Raw genomic sequence first — 15,310 nt, 5'->3', positions numbered from 1 at the left:
TTGTTCGCAGGTAAAAATTTAATGCACAAATTAAATATACAGTACAGTGGTACTTTGGGTTGAGTACTTAATTCATTCCAGAGGTCCGTACTTAACCTGAAACTGTTCTTAACCTGAAGCACCACTTTAGCTAATGGGGCCTCCCGCTGCCGCCACACCGCCAGAACATGATTTCTGTTCTCATCCTGAAGCAAAGTTCTTAACCCAAGGTACTATTTCTGGGTTAGCGGAGTCTGTACCCTGAAGTGTATGTAACCTGAAGGTACCACTGTAGAGCAAAGCCTGTAAAGAATTGGAAAGGGGGCGGCAGAAGTATGCAACCTATTCAGTTATAGGGTTGCCATTTTCCGTTTGGCTAGGGGGCCTTTGCCTTTAAAAGCTGCGTTAGGAGTAGCAGCAGGAGTCACAGGTGTAGCACCTCCACCAGCGCCCAAGGTGAGTGTGCGCTCATGTTCACCTGGCCCTCATCGCCAGATGGGGCATGAGCTTCACCCTCCACAAGCCCGTCCCTCGCCCTGGAGGAACAGGCCCTTGCGTGCCAGATCTCTGCTGGGAGGGCGCCTATTTTAGCCCCCCCCCCAAGTGCACCCAGGGCAACAGCCCACCTGATACACCCACTCTGCATATGTTTGCTACAAGAGCGGAAAACCTAATTTTAAGAAACTGTATTAAAGTAATTCAGTTTGATTTGTAATAATTTGGAAAATCAATAAAAATAATTTGGAAAATATAGTATTTGATACAATATACTGTAGTGTGTGTATGTATGTGTGTATATGTATATGTATGTGTGTGTATTATTGGTTTGTGGGAGTTGTTCTCATTTTTATGAGGTATTTTGAACCACCTTGAGATCTATGGATGAATTTAATTCATACAAATTTAATTATTTATTTAATAATTAGCAATAATTTAATTTATACTGTAACTCATGCTGAAGGCTATCCTCGAATGTTGGGTCTTACTCCCAAGTACTCCCTTACAGTGCAAACCTATACATATTTACTTAGAAGTAAACCCCACGGGGTCCAATGGAATTTACAGGGAAATACACCTGCAATCCTCTAGTTTCCCTCTCTGTAAAATGGGGATTCTGTAGCTCTGGGATTTTGCTGCGAGGGAAATTCAATGGCAATCCCAGAGATACTTTGCCGATTAAAGCAATAGCAACCCCGCAGCTTTCTCTATGCAAATAGTACGAGATGAATGAGACGGGAAGGTGCGTTGAGTAAATAACGATTAAATTACCCCTTTCGTATTTGCACCTCGATACTTCCCAACAGGACAAGGCAACTAGTCATCAGTGCTCGGGGGGTTCTTTGTGTGCCAAAAGCGAATATGAAATCTGCTCATTCATTTCTCACGAACAACTTCCTTGCACGGAATCGCTCTTCTCGAAGCCGTTTCTCAGCTTCGACTTTCGTCCCCACCCTATTTGGCCCGGCTCCTTGCTTTATGGCGATGGCAATACAAAGAAGATTTAACTGGGGGGGGGGTGTTGGGGGGGGAGATAGCTTTCTGCTAAGCCAGCTCCTCAATATGTCAAGGTGACAGCGACAACCCGTCGCTCGCTCCAATTCTCTGTTTCCCATTTCCCCCTCGCCAGCTCGAAGACAGAAACTAACATGCTTCAGTCTCGTTTCCCCCGAAATCCGACCCGGGGCTGTTGCTCGGCAAGTTCAGATTGCCCAATCGCGGCGCAGGACGACGCGGCCCCCCGTTCCCACGCCCAGTTTCCTCGCAGTGCTCGGTTCAAAGGCGCCTCTCGGGTTACCGCAGGGGTGTGTGTGTGTGCACGCGCGGGGGGGGGGTAGGAAGAAGAGGGGCGGGTGTGTGTGTGTTTGCACGTGTCTGCAGCGCCTCTTGCCGTGCAACAAACTTCGCCCTGCCTGGAACAAAGTGCCCCTTTTTTTTGCAATGCAAGCGGTCCCGGTTCTCCAGGGCGCTCCGGGTGTGCGTGAGAACGCGCACATGTGCACGCGCCTCGCTCGCTCGCTTCCTCCCACCCCACCCCCAGAGTTTAGAATCCCAGCTATGCAAATAAGCGAAGCAGCCAGTCCCTCCCCCGCCCTTGATTGGGTGGGCTTGGCTTAAGGCGAGGCAGCAAAGCGAAGGGAAAGAGGAGGAGGCGGAGCCCGGCTTGGAATGCGAGCCCGGACTGACGGCGCGGCTGGGCGAGTCAGGGAGAGCTTTGCAAATAAAAGCAGAGGGGGAGGGGAAAGGGAAGGCAGGCAGGCGAGGCTTCGCTTCGCTTCGCATGCAAAGCTCCACCCCCCGATGGTGCAGCTGCCCGGGCCGAGGGCTTTTCAGGAAGCGGTACTTAAAACGGCTCCAGAGGAACATGTGAGAAGCAGTCGCCGCTGGAATCCGAAGGGCGAGGAGGAGGAGGAGGAGAGGAGCTGCAAGGGGAATGGGCGCCGCTGGGTCACATGCGGGAAGGGGCCGAGCGAGCGCCGCTGCCCGAGCCTGAGGTGCGCCGCCGTCGGGGGCAGAGCGGGCTGAACGCGGGGAAGGAGAGACGCCGGGGCTCCTGCTCCTGCCGCCGCCTCCGTCTCCTCTTCTGCCGGCTTTCCCTTGCTCCGTCGACGCTGGACCAGCAGCAGCCCTTTGGCTCGGGCTGGGCTGCTTCGCCTTGGGGTCGGTCGCCTTTGCTGCAGTCGGCCAGCGGAGAGGCGAAGCGAAGAACAGACTCCGGTAACTTCCTTCGAGGCTTTTGCTTCCTTGCTTAAAAAAATGAAAGAAGCTACTTGTCGAGGGGCGCTGAATTAAAGAGAGGATTTGGTCTCCTTCGCGTGTTAATTTTTTTTTTAAAGGGGAAAAGTCCTTTCTTGCTGAGATGATTATTTTTTGTTTAGGCGCATTTAACTTGGAAGCGAGCGCTCTTGTATGCAAGTGCGGCTGGGCTTCTGAACAAGGACCGGGTTGCAGAGCAAACGGGCGAGCAAGGTGAAAAGTGCTCCCCCCCCCTCAAAAAGAAAAAAAAACCCCTCGCAAATTCCAAAATTAAGGACTGGGTTGCGATTGCTCGGCGCACCCACCCACCCCTTAAAAAAATAAATCGCATACTGCGGGTCCTACTTCCAAGGAAAGAGTGGCTTTTGGATTGCAGCCTTGAAGGGCGATCCTAGACGTGTTTTTTCCCCCGAAGTGGGAGTCCCGCGGACTTCCACGGGACGTGCTTCGGAGTTGGTGTGCATTGCCGTCCCCTGGGGGCTTCTCTGTCCGGGGAGGTGGGGTGAGTACATCGGGCTGGGGGGGAGGGGAGGACTTAAAGGGCCGGGCCGAAGCAGACGGAGGGGAGGGGGTGTCGATCCCAGCCGTAGAGTCAACTCTTCAAAAAACGGAAGAGCTGTCGACTCCCCCTCCGGGCTTCCTGGCCAGTGAATGAAACCAAAGCGCCTTGCGCAGGAATTGGAGCGGAGCCTTCGGCTCATTGCAGGCTTGCCAGGAGTTTTTTCCACGCTTTCAGTATTGTGCATTCATTAATCTGGAAGGGTCGCCCACTGCTCTGCTGCCAGGATTAGGCCCTCTACCACTGCCACATCGCAGTATCCAGATCGCCACTGTTGCACCATTCGGGGCAATTGTGTGCGAGGGTGACTAATCCGCGTTGAGTTTCTGTCCTCTGCAAACAATAGAGCTTCTCAGAAGGTGGTGCCCCTCCTATCGCTTGGGCAAAAACCTCTCGATGACCTTCCTCGATCCTGGTGTTGCAAAGCAGCGAAGGGAAGGGAAGGGAAGTGAGTGACCGTTGAGCTCAAGGAACTGGTGACAGTGTCTTTTCTGCACTTCCTTTTTTGCTGGAGTCATCCTTGGCTTTAAGCGCCACACGGACTGCCAGTCTGTGGGATTTGCACTGAAGGGGGATGGGGAGGCAGGCTAAACTGCAGTCCTAATCTGAATTCAATAGGACCTACTTCTGAGTAGACAAATGGAGAAAGATTTGACTTGGCTTGAGAACATTCTTGTATGTCAGGACACATTTACCTAGGGCAGAGTAAGCTTCTCATGAAAAAAATGCTGTTCATCTGGGCAGAATTTCAAGTAAATAAAGGCTGGCTTGTTCCACGATGAAAACGGAAGAATAGGTAGACCTTCACCCAGATGCTTAGGGAAGTTTTTAATGTTTGATATATTGTTGTGCTTTTAATATTTTGTTGGGGGCTGCTCAGAGTGGCTGGGGCAACCCAGTCAGTCAGAAGGGCGGCATTTGCCTAATAAAATCATTATTAGTTTTATTAGATGTGTATAAAGCAAACCTTGGCTTCACGAGCAGTAAGAAGTCCCGATTCTGAATATTGCACCAGTTTAATAGATGTTCCTTTGTAGAAGCCAGTCTAAATCTGTTTCAAATATATATTCATACTTTTCTGTATCCCCCAACCCTCTGTGCACACATTATATAACTTGTAAGGGTCCTTTCTAGCAATGTAGATACCCCAAACCGAGAGTTGTCTTAACCACCTGGAAATGCGGCTCTTTATCTTCCAATTAAAATATTCCCAGGCGCTGGAGCATCGTGGCTTCTGTGTATGTGTGCCCAACCCCATACAAAAAAACTTTTTCCCCTTTTGGAAGCTGCAGTGCCGGAGAAAGTCCTGCAGGTGGCAGGGCAGCTTGTCGGCTCCTTCGCTGCTTAGTCAGAAGCGGCTGGTGCGTGTGATTCAGGCGGGATGACTGGCTGTTTGTGGGAATGCGAAACTACCTCAGAGGCTCGGGAGAGGGAATGACGAGGCAGTTCCCAACCCGCAAGTGGGGCGGCGGCGGCGCGCAGGGCGACCCGAGGGATGTGCGTTTCTCCTAAGGTCTCTCTTGAGGAATCCGCCCTTCTGGGGAGGAGCCGCTGCAAGGACAGTTTCGCATTCTCACATGCTCTTCTTACTCATTCGGTTCCGAGCTGCACACGGAATCTGGTCAACTTCCAGTGACTTGGGTTCCGGGAGGGGGAGAGATCACCCTGCGTTTCCCTGAGGGAGAGACTTTGTGTATGTATCTGTGGGCACGGGTTTGGGAAGTCAGTTGGCATAGGTGTGGGGTGTGTGTGTGTCATAGGAACCAACTCCTGGGGCAGAGGCCCCTTTGCCCCTGCCACAATAAAATATTGGAGGCGGCCAGCCCCCAAAGTTGATGGGCATTGCCAATCAAATGGTGTTCTTGTGATCAATTATGCGGGGCAGAGCTTACCTGGGGACACCTCCCACCCAATATTTTATTCCCAGTTGGCACTCCTGGGGTGTGTGTGTGTGTGTGTGAATGTGTGAATAGCTAGCTAGCTAGACAGAGATAAGTCTGTCTGCATGGGTCTTTGGGAGACAGAAAGGAGCAGCCAGACTTGCATTTGTATGAATAGGAAGGAGCCACAGTCTTGTGCCAGTAAAGGAGAAAAGGTAGATCCCACCCTGTTCCAAGGATGTATGTGAGGGAGGGCGAAACAAATGTTGGTGTTTTTAGATAATGGTGTTTACTTGGTTTCAGTCTTTGTATTTGCTAAGGACTGCTCACATGCTGTAAACAGGTGTGTTGTGGTTTTTGTGTCAACCCTGAGCCCCGCTAGAAGGGAGAGGCTAACCTCTTTCTTTCTTTCTTTCTTTCTTTCTTTCTTTCTTTCTTTCCCACCCTTCCTTCTTCTGCCCTAGGTGCCTGTGTGACTTGGAAGGAGACCCTCAAAGCGATGGAAACCGAACTGGGACTTCCCTGTGCAGTTCAGCCGGCCTGCTGCCAGGAGGTGCCAGGCTCTGCTCCTTCAGAGGCCTTTGCTATGCCGGCAAGGATCTCCGGAAAGATCCCGCCGGTCAGGCCTTGCTTCAAAAAGAAGGACGTGCAGAAGCTGCTGGACACAGGGACACTGAGGGCTCTGCGGCCCATCATCACCACCTTGCTGGGGTCTGGCGCCCTGGATGCGTTCCTCCGGCGCAGAGGACAGAAGAGCAACCGTAGCAACTTGCATGAACCTGTCGCGAAGAAGGTCTTGGGGATCGCGGCTCCCTGCGCTCAGCCGGACAGCAACATGGCAGTGCTGGTGGCAGGGACTTCGGACGTTCAAGGACAAATATCAGACGGGTCTCCTGACCAGGAGGCCCAGCCTGGGGAGCAGAGTTTCCCCTCCGTTACCTCTTCTGCAAGCGAGCCATTCCAGGACCACTCCTTGCATGCTGCCTCCAGCGATGCTGCTGCCTTTCTTTCCTGCCCTGACAAGATACTTGAAGGTTATCCTGTGGTGCTCCAGGACAACAACAACAGCTTCATGGGTCAACGCCACTTGAATCCGGCGGACAAGTTTGGAGATGGGCTTTTCCAGGACAAAAGCGAGGAGGCGTCCCTCGACCTTGTGTTTGAACTCTTGAACCAGCTGCAATATCACACCCACCAGAAGGATGGGGTGGACATCTGCGTGGATTTTCTGCAGGGGGTCTGCCTCCTCGGCAGCGATTGCCCCAGGCACCACACGGTCTTGCCCTACCACTGGCAGGTCAGGAGGACAGCCACACAAGTGTGGCAGAGTGTGACCACTGACTCCCAGGAGCAAATGGAAAGGCTCTACTGCAACCCGGACAACGACAAAGTCAAAATGAGATACCGGTGAGTGATAAGATGCCCTTCTTGCCTTAACTGTCATTGTGTTAAACGTAAAGGAATCTTAGCCAAGTCTGGGGAACCCTTTTCTCGAAAGTGCATTCTTGCATATAGCCTCTATTACCTTGAATTATTGACCTACTAAAATTCCTTTGTCTGACTTTTAATTAGTAGCTTTTTAGGTGGCACGCCCTTAATCTCTTCAAAAGTATCCATGTAATCTCAGGTGAGCTGATAACTGAACAGCCCAATTTAAACAGGCTTTCATTTAAAACAGGGCTGGGGGGCATCTATGTTTTGGGATCTCCAACTCTCAGCAGCCCCTACCTAGCGTGACCAAAATTCAAGAATGCTTGGAGTTGTAGGTCAAACAGCATAGTTGGGTTTTTTTTCATTGTGTCCAGCACCCAGCATTCATGGACCTCAATGGAAACTGCCCAGCTAGATTTGAGAGGGTGCTTCTAAACCACAGCATGTGGATGCACATCTGATGAAGGGTTATTGGCCTATGCACTTGAACTGTAAGAAGGCTGAGTAGACAGTAGGAAATAGAAGAACCAGTAAGTGGTGTGTTTTTTCTGTGTTATGATCTTGCTAAAACTTTGGGGCAGTAGAAGTGTGCTTTTGATGCATGTAAATAGCCATGGCGTTTGGACTTTAATCTTGCGCATTAACTAATCCAGAGTAACTACAGACCCTTGGTATCCACACTTGCCACAAGAGAAGTGGACTAAACTTAAGGCACTGGAAGAGTAGTCTACAGGAAAAGGGGAGAATCCACACATTGCTCTTGAGTGAATCCTGTCCCATATGAAGAAAAGGAGAGCCCGCTGGATCGGTCCAGTGGCCCATCCCAATTCCAGTATCCCGCTTTCACAATGGCCAAACAGATGTCTATGAGAAGCCCCAAAGCAGAAGCTGAACCCAACAGCACTCTCTTTGACTTTGATACCTGGAAACTTGGTGGAGATAGAACCTAGTCACCGTCACTAGTAACCACTGAGAGTGTTATTCCTGATGAATTTCTTTAATCCTAATTCAAAATTTGCTTTTAAGACAGTCGGTGGCTCTTGTTGGGAGCAAATTCCATAGTTCATATGCCGTGTAAAAAGAAAAAAAGTATTTTGTCAGCTGTGCATCTTCCAACATTCATCTTCATTGGGTTTTCCTGACTTTTAGTGTTAGGAGAAAAACTCAACCAGGCTGATTAAAGAGAGCTGGCCCATGTACATGTTTTTAAAGGAGTAGTGAATCTGTTCCCTTGATTCCAAAGGATATATGGCTATTTTCAGACCCAGCCAAGTTGGTGATTGACACATACAGCTCCATGTAAATGGAGTACAAGCTTTAGGAGAGCCAAGCGGGAGGAGGTTGCACCATATTTTCAAGGTGGTCCCATAGCATCTGTAAAGCGAGCTCAACCACCTTGATCCACAGCCAATCCACCAACCCAAAAGATGTGTGTTTGGAAAACACCGCCACCCCTAGGAGCACTCACTCCACCATTTGGGGTCTGGCTGGCACGGTTGTGTTTTGGAAACAGAATAATAAACATTGCTTGGATTTCTTCCCTTTTTTGTGCCACTTGCTGCTGCATACAGGGTAGAAGAAAATGTCAACGGAGCAGTTGTTCCTTTTATCTTGCACAGCTAAAGGAATTGTGGAATGTCCTCTTTTTAGCCAGCCTGCAAAGGCTGCCAGTGGAAGCCCTTGGAAGCTGAACTTTTGGTTATGCCTTCTCTTTCTCCCTCTCTCCCTCCCCTTCTGCCTTTCTGTCAAGGTGGCATTGCTGCATCTCTTTGATTACTGCACATGTCTGGGCTCTTGCGAAGGAACACAGAGTGTTCCGGATTCAGTCTGTGTACCTGCATCGTTCCAAAGGAACTGTGCCAATTAGGGTGTTCTGGCACTTTTGAAATATGAACCAATTCCTTGTCACGCAAAGTAGTTGCAACTAGAGCAAATGGGTGGGGGTTGGGAGGCGTAAGGCAGGTTCTACAAGCATTCAGCCCTAGCCCTGGGCTCCTTGCCATTCAAAGTAGCTCCACTGCCGTGACTCGAGTGGACGCCCTGGTATCCTTTGTGACATCACAAGGGCTCCTGGGGCATCCTGCTGGGATTGCCTCATTGGCATCTGTAAAGAAACCACTGTTGCCCCAAGCAACTGGCTGAGTTGCTTGTGCTGTCAGGCTGGTCCTTCAGGCGCTGCCTGCAAATTCCAGACTCTGGCATGTGCTGCTGAACTGAGGCAGCAAGGGAACTCCTACAGGACTTGTGCTAACAAGGGAGGGAGGCAGCAGTGGGTTTTAAGTTGCAAGCAGTGCAGAGTTTAGAGTTGGGAGGTGAGGTGGGGGGGGGAGGCCTGTCTAATAGCAGGAACAGCTGGGTGGTTGAACAGTTGCCTGAGGATGTTGTGGAATTTCTCAATCTGGCATCAAGGAGAAACTGGATGAACTTCTGTTGGGGATGGCTTGGGTCTGAGGAATCCATAATGTACATGTTGTAAATAATGAGCCTGATAATCTCTCCATCTCCCTTCAGACTGTGCAGTACTAAACCTGAATAAGTGGTTCAAGTAGCATTTTTGTTGGTGTGCCAAAAGCATTCTTCTTAATGCTTCAGAGCTGTTTGTGTTTCATTGTGGTTATCCAGAGTTTGGAACTTTTGCTTTGAAATCTGGGAGCAGGAGGAGTAGATCTAAAAACCTTCATTCTGTTTTGTCACAACCTAGATAAAACACTGCTCTTTCTTGCAAGTCAGCACCTGGTGCTAATCTTCCCTAGTCCCTTATCTGAACACAAGGGCTCGTTCTGCATCAAAGTGGAGTCACTTTGGATTTATTACTTTTCCAAGTTGTGTAAATTATTACTTTTGCTGTTGCTGAAATTGTAGCCAGGACATTGCTTCAACAGTTGCAGTTTCCCTGTGTGGAAATACCTTCCATGTAAAGATCATCATGAAAGCTACATGCAGTGGCCAACATTAGTCATATTTGGAATGGACTCATTGAAATCGGTGGACTGAAGTTCATTGATTGCGGCTTCCCACCCACCCACCCATTCATTCATTCATTGACACCCACAGAGATCTGCCTCCAAAGAAAACTTGTGCCTGTGATGTTTTATATTCACAAGTTGCAAGTCAGCATCAAGGCCATGTGTGAGGTACTGTAGAAACACCCACATGATTTTACACTTAACTGTGGCAACATCCTAATTAGTTTCTTTCCAGCCCAACATTTATCATCATTTGCAGGGAAGACAAAATGTCACAGAAGTTCCCTTGTAAGAAGATTTCATCATACCAATAAATATTGTATTCTTCTCAATTTCCTATGTGTAAGATGGCAAAGCTGCCATCTTACACTAGGACTTCAGTGACTGTTTCTGCTGCTATGCTTTCTTTCAAGAAAAATCCCATTTCCCACATACTCCTTGCATTTGTAGTATTTGTTGTTGTAAGGGAATTTTTTAAACATAATTCAGACTTGGTGTTCAAGACTGCCTTTAAACAGGCATAGGCAAACTCTGCCCTCAAGATGTTTTGGGACTACAACTCCCATCATCCCTGATCACTGGTCCTGTTAGCGAGGGATGATGGGAGTTGTAGTCCCAAAATGTCTGGACGGCCAAGTTTGCCTATGCCTGGCCTTTAACCTCCTTTACAGGGTTGTATGGTTTCCTGAGGTGAGGCAAGAGAACTTCAGCTCCTGAGGTGATTCTTTGGTATCTAGATCAAGGGTTGGAAACTTTTGTTTATTTTTATATTAAAGTTGTATACCCACATATCCCAGGGCGGTTCACAACATAAAACTACAAAACAAACAACTTTTGGCCTTTGGCTCCACCAGACTTTCCTGTTTGGAGCAAGTCATAGTCACCCATCCTACACCTGATGACATACTGGTAATGTGTGAGGAGCATGATTGAAGGGATGGGCAGCAAGATTTGGCTTTAAAAGGATGCTAGCTAATGCAAGCCTGACCCAAGTGAGGCCCGTTATGCACGATGGCTCTCTAGTCATTAAAGCAAAACCTGAAAGGAGAGAACTATCAGCACCAAATACTGTAATAAAAAACCACACCCTGGGCGATGAATCAGAATGGTTTTCTGTTTCTCCAGAGGGTAGTAGGATGTGAACCAGTCAGTTCAAATGAAAAAAGGATGTAGGCTAAACATTAGGAGGAACAGTAGAGTAGACAGCTCTTTGGTTTGAGGTTGTTTAAGCAAAGCCTGGATGGGCCACCTGTTGCAGATTTTTCAGAATGCCCTTATTAGCAGAGGCTTAGACTGGGCTACTTCCGAGATCCTTTGTGAACTCTGGATGTTTGATCAGTCCAGGCAGCCTGGCTACTTCTGACTTAAAATGACTTGGGAATCTTGTAACTTTCAGAGGCTCCTGCAAGTCTTTGCCCTGTGGTCGATGCAACTTGGCTTTCCCCTTTCCTCCTCAGATGTTGTGTCTCCTGGCAACTGGGTGCAGATAGTGGCCTGTTGCACCTGGCCACCTTGAGCGCCTGAGTTTGTTTTGTCAGAGCCTCATGGTTCACATGGTTACCACCCCTGTTGGGCTAAAGCTATTAATCTCTCTTGGTCAGCCTAGCTTTAGAAGCTGAGCGATAAAGCTTGCATGCAACAAGGAAATGTCTGTTTCAGCAGTTCCAGGAGAGGACAAGCTGCAGCCAGTCTCGGATAGTAACCAGCAGGGGGGTTCTTTTTTCTTTTTTTATATCCCTTCCTTTGTTTTGAATACAGCTTACATGGCACAGTGACCCATCATTATGCTCTGTGTCCATAATATTGTCATTGTTTTGCGCTCCTAAGTAAGTTCGTAGGTCCTAAGCCATTGGCTCCCCTGGGGACTAAAGTACTTCTCTGTGGCTCACAAATGGCTTCTTTTTCAATAAGTTTTGCCCCTGCTTGTTCTAAAATGCGCATTTATTTATAGAGTGTTAGTGCCCTGCCCTTCAGCCAAAAAGGGCTCCCTTGAATGGCTTGTGTACAGTCAGTTAAAAAACTGGAGAGTCCCTGCCTGCAGGTTTACACTCTGGAAAACACGACACACAAGGTAAAAGGGACAGGGAGGGAAGAGGGGGGAAAGCAAACCCAGGTGCTAGTTCTTAAATAGTAGTTTTTACAATGATCGGGTAAAGTGATCGGGTAAAGAACCTTCGGGCTGTAGTCCACTTACCTGGAAGTAAGACCCTGCAAACAAAGTGGGGCTTCCTTTTGTTGTAAAATCCTTATAGTTTGCACTGTAATGGGGTTCTAAAATACCCGCCATATTGAAGGACCTGAGGAAAAATACCTAGGGTAGATACTGTTCTTCAAATGCAGAGTGCCATTGTTCTATTTCTTCTTCCTTTCTTTTCTTATAAATTTAGTTTTCAGAAATTCAGAGTTAATTTGTGGGGGCCAGCACTTGGCTGTAGTGCTGTTTGGTCTCCATGCTCATCTCAAGACAGATAACAAACATGCAGCAGAATTGAGATTTCCTGAGTTGGTAGGACAGAAAGCACTCGCCTGCAGGTAGAAAGCTAGCACATAGTGAACCACCCTTTCCTTGCTGCACTAATTCTCTGCTTAGCGGGACTTCTCATATTCTTATACAGAGGAACATTTTTAAAAAATGCACTTGGAGTGATAAAGTCCATTTTCTACAACCTTAAGATTTTTTCACCTGTAGGTCCACTTCCCTGTGAAACACTTATTGGTTTCGTTTTCCTGCATTGGAAGGAGTTCAAACAGGTTTTGTTTTATTCCACTCTGCCAATCAGCTTTTCCAAACTGTATTCATTGCTGTTCTAGCAACATAAGGTACATAGAACTACTGTCAAGGTGATGAGTTTGAGGTGTCCTCAAAACTTCCATGAAAAGAAGTGGGTAATATTGCCCAATATTATCAAGTTCATGCACTATGAATCTCTCCCCCCTCCCTTTCCAACACAGCTCACATTCTAAGTGGGAGAAAGTGGTTCTTAAATCTGTAGCATCTTGTTTTAAGTCTGCATGTTTTTCTGCTCCAAACACACTTCCTGGAGATGGGAGTTTGGCTTTGCTTTTGAAAGTTACAACTGAGTGATCTGCACAGCTGTTGAAATGAAGGAAAATAACCCCTTATGAATAAGAACAGATGAATTTTGTGATGTTTTCTCTATCCGCTCAGCTGTTTACTTTTGCTGGGTGCGTGTATGGGGGGGGGGGGGGAGAGAAGCAAAATATCTAAACAAGAAAGAGGTGAATGACTGCTGATTTCTGGTGTGCTGAGTTCCAGCGAATTCTTGGTATCCTCCCCACCACCCCTTTCAAAGCCTGTATTTACATATGAAGCAAGTCTATTGGCTTTTTATCTTGTGTGGATCTGGGAAAGCTGTAGAAGAGGAGTTTGAGGGGAATTGTCAGCAGACTCCTGTTACTATGCAGATAAGATTGAGGGGGGAAGCAGCTGTCACCTGGCTCCAGGTCTAGGTCATCCTGTTCCTTCCGTGCCACTCTCACAGGAAAGGAAACTGCACATAGGTAAACCTAATAGCAGCAGCCAATCAGGCTTATTAACCCTTGATTAATAGTACTCCCAAGCAGTCTCTGCAGTTTATGATAATGGCTTTCCCCCTCCAAAAAAAGCCCCGGTTGCTGCAGAACCATCATTGCCCCTTCCCACAAGCGCTTCTCATCCAGGGCAGGTGTCTCCTTGCTGCTGCTGTTGTTGAAGCTTAGAGAAAAGTGCTTGGAAAATAAGTGAGATGTAGGGAGGAACATTTCTGTGCTCCTCAATCTTTGGGGAGTAAAATGGGAGTTTCTGCCCGCTCCCTTTCTATGCAGTCGGGGTGGTTTTCCATTGTGTTTGTTTAAAGCACCTAGAGACTGTCATTGCAGCGAGTTCAGTGCAGAAGCAGGCAGTAGTTATGTTCAGGTGCTTAAAAAACCCCCATACTTTCCATTATTGCAAGACACTGTGCTTGTGGTAAATGGTTTCCTAGTGTTGTTATTTATTAAATTTGTATACTGCCCTATACCCGCAGGTCTCGGTACAGATGGACTTTAATTAAGGGTGAGAAAAATCAGGCAAGTATTTGCAAAGGTATTTGTGCTAACTGAGTTCTCGTCAGCCTCTCTGCTACTTCAGTCCTGGCTCCAGTAGCCTTTGGGTGGCAAGGTCAAAGGCGTGGCACACGTGTGGACCAAGAATATACAGATTCTGCGCCAGTTGCATTGAGGTTTCTGGAACTTGAGAAGGTTAAGAGGGGTGACTGTGGAGAGCGGGCAACAGGAGGAGGAAACTGAAAGAGTGCTCTGTAAGGCAGAGGAGTGCAGCCTTTTGATCCCCCAAAGAGCCAAGCCAGAGGCTTACACTGGCCATGGGTGAAAAGGAATGGCACTTCTGCCTTTGCCAGAATGGCCAGCTGTGCAAGTAGTCTGTCACCACTCCTCTTTCCCCATAGGCTCTGGCTGGGAGGGAAAAACTAGGGCTATGAGCCAGTTATTTTGCATGGGGCGAGGGAGCATCCACAAACACTTCTTGTACCATAAAGCAGAAAGGCCTAATTGCATGGAAGGAATGCAGTCCCTTAGCCCTGTTGCATAATCCACACTCCAACCTCAAACGTGAACGTAGGAAAGATTTTATTGAGAATAAGAAACCAAAGGGGAAAGATGAAACTGTACTTTTAAGACAGGGATGGCCCTCCAGATGTTTTTATGGGTCCAACCAACAACTCCCATAAGCACCATCCAGTGTTGGGGTTGCAGTTCAACCATGTATGGAGTGCAGCCCACTGGCTACCCCTGTTTTAGGAAGCTGAGTGAGTGTTGAAAGATCTAGCTAACCTATGGAAGAATCATTGTGAGAGTTCACTACCCACCCAGCCTAGGTAGGATCAGCTTGCTCAGGTTGTAGACTCAGCACTTAGCATTTGTCAACGGTCAAAGGTAAGGGACACAGCAATAAAGGCATGACTGTTCTGTATTTATGGTGTTTGCAGCCAGGTGGCTTTGACTGACAGGTTGGGTGCCTGGCACAGCTCAAGAGCTTGGCTGTGCATATGTGGGAAAGATAGACTAAGACACGGTTTGAGAAGTTAAGAGATAAGCGGCCAGCATGTTTATTAACACAGAAGTTTCCCAGCTTTGGCAATAGACATAATCTTAAAGGAGGCCTTCGGACAGTTTGTGCGAAAGTAGTGGGAGGTTGCGGAATGGGGAAAGGCTGGGTAATTTGTATGCCTTAAATGCGATCCCCAAGCAGGATAAATCCATGTCACCTGGGAGAGTTGGGAGCCTAGGGAAGGCTTCTCTTGCCTTCTGTATGAGGTTCTATAGCAGATCCTGCATCACACAAAAAGTGCATCCTTACTGATATGGTGATGTCTGTGAAGCTCAGCCTAAATCTGGGCATGAGCTGGTAATGTGAGGAACCATCTCCATCTTTATTCTGATACAAGTGTGTTCCTGCCATTATGAATTCCTTGGGCAGATAAATAGTTTGTATATTTCTTTCAGCTTGACTAACCAGCCTGTTGGATAATCATTAGAATAAAACATTTTATTATTGGGTTGGAGACTACTTGAAAAGTGACTTTAAATTATAGAGAGGCTATAAAACCAAAGTTGTCAGTGTTTGCCAGATTTGGATTTGAACGAATGAAATGTATTAACACCTTCCTGTTCCTTTTGTGTTTCTGATTTTGGGAATCCTTGATTTCTTTTTTTTAAAAAGGTACTCACTTTTTAGGCACTCT

General features: G+C 47.7%; 1 protein-coding gene across 2 annotated transcripts in view; it reads left to right on the top strand.

The window, feature by feature from the left end:
- Positions 1-2,229: 2,229 nt before the first annotated feature.
- The window catches only part of TIPARP (TCDD inducible poly(ADP-ribose) polymerase), a 28,846-nt gene continuing 15,765 nt past the window's right edge, over positions 2,230-15,310 (top strand). Inside the window, exons 1-2 of one of the 2 annotated variants that reach the window (XM_081007936.1) lie at positions 2,230-2,694; positions 5,637-6,579. In XM_081007936.1, the coding sequence (XP_080864062.1) occupies positions 2,430-2,694; positions 5,637-6,579 (1,208 nt within the window). In that variant the 5' untranslated portion in view covers positions 2,230-2,429. Of the gene's footprint in view, positions 2,695-4,768; positions 4,986-5,636; positions 6,580-15,310 lie in introns of those variants that run through there. The other variant, XM_081007937.1, reaches the window with a different exon arrangement.

Source organism: Podarcis pityusensis, assembly GCF_964106645.2.
Source record: "Podarcis pityusensis genome assembly, chromosome: 5".
NCBI classification, from domain to species: Eukaryota; Metazoa; Chordata; class Lepidosauria; order Squamata; family Lacertidae; genus Podarcis; species Podarcis pityusensis.
The sequence above is the reverse complement of the archived record's forward strand: the minus strand, read 5'-3'. Positions and strand labels throughout refer to the sequence as shown.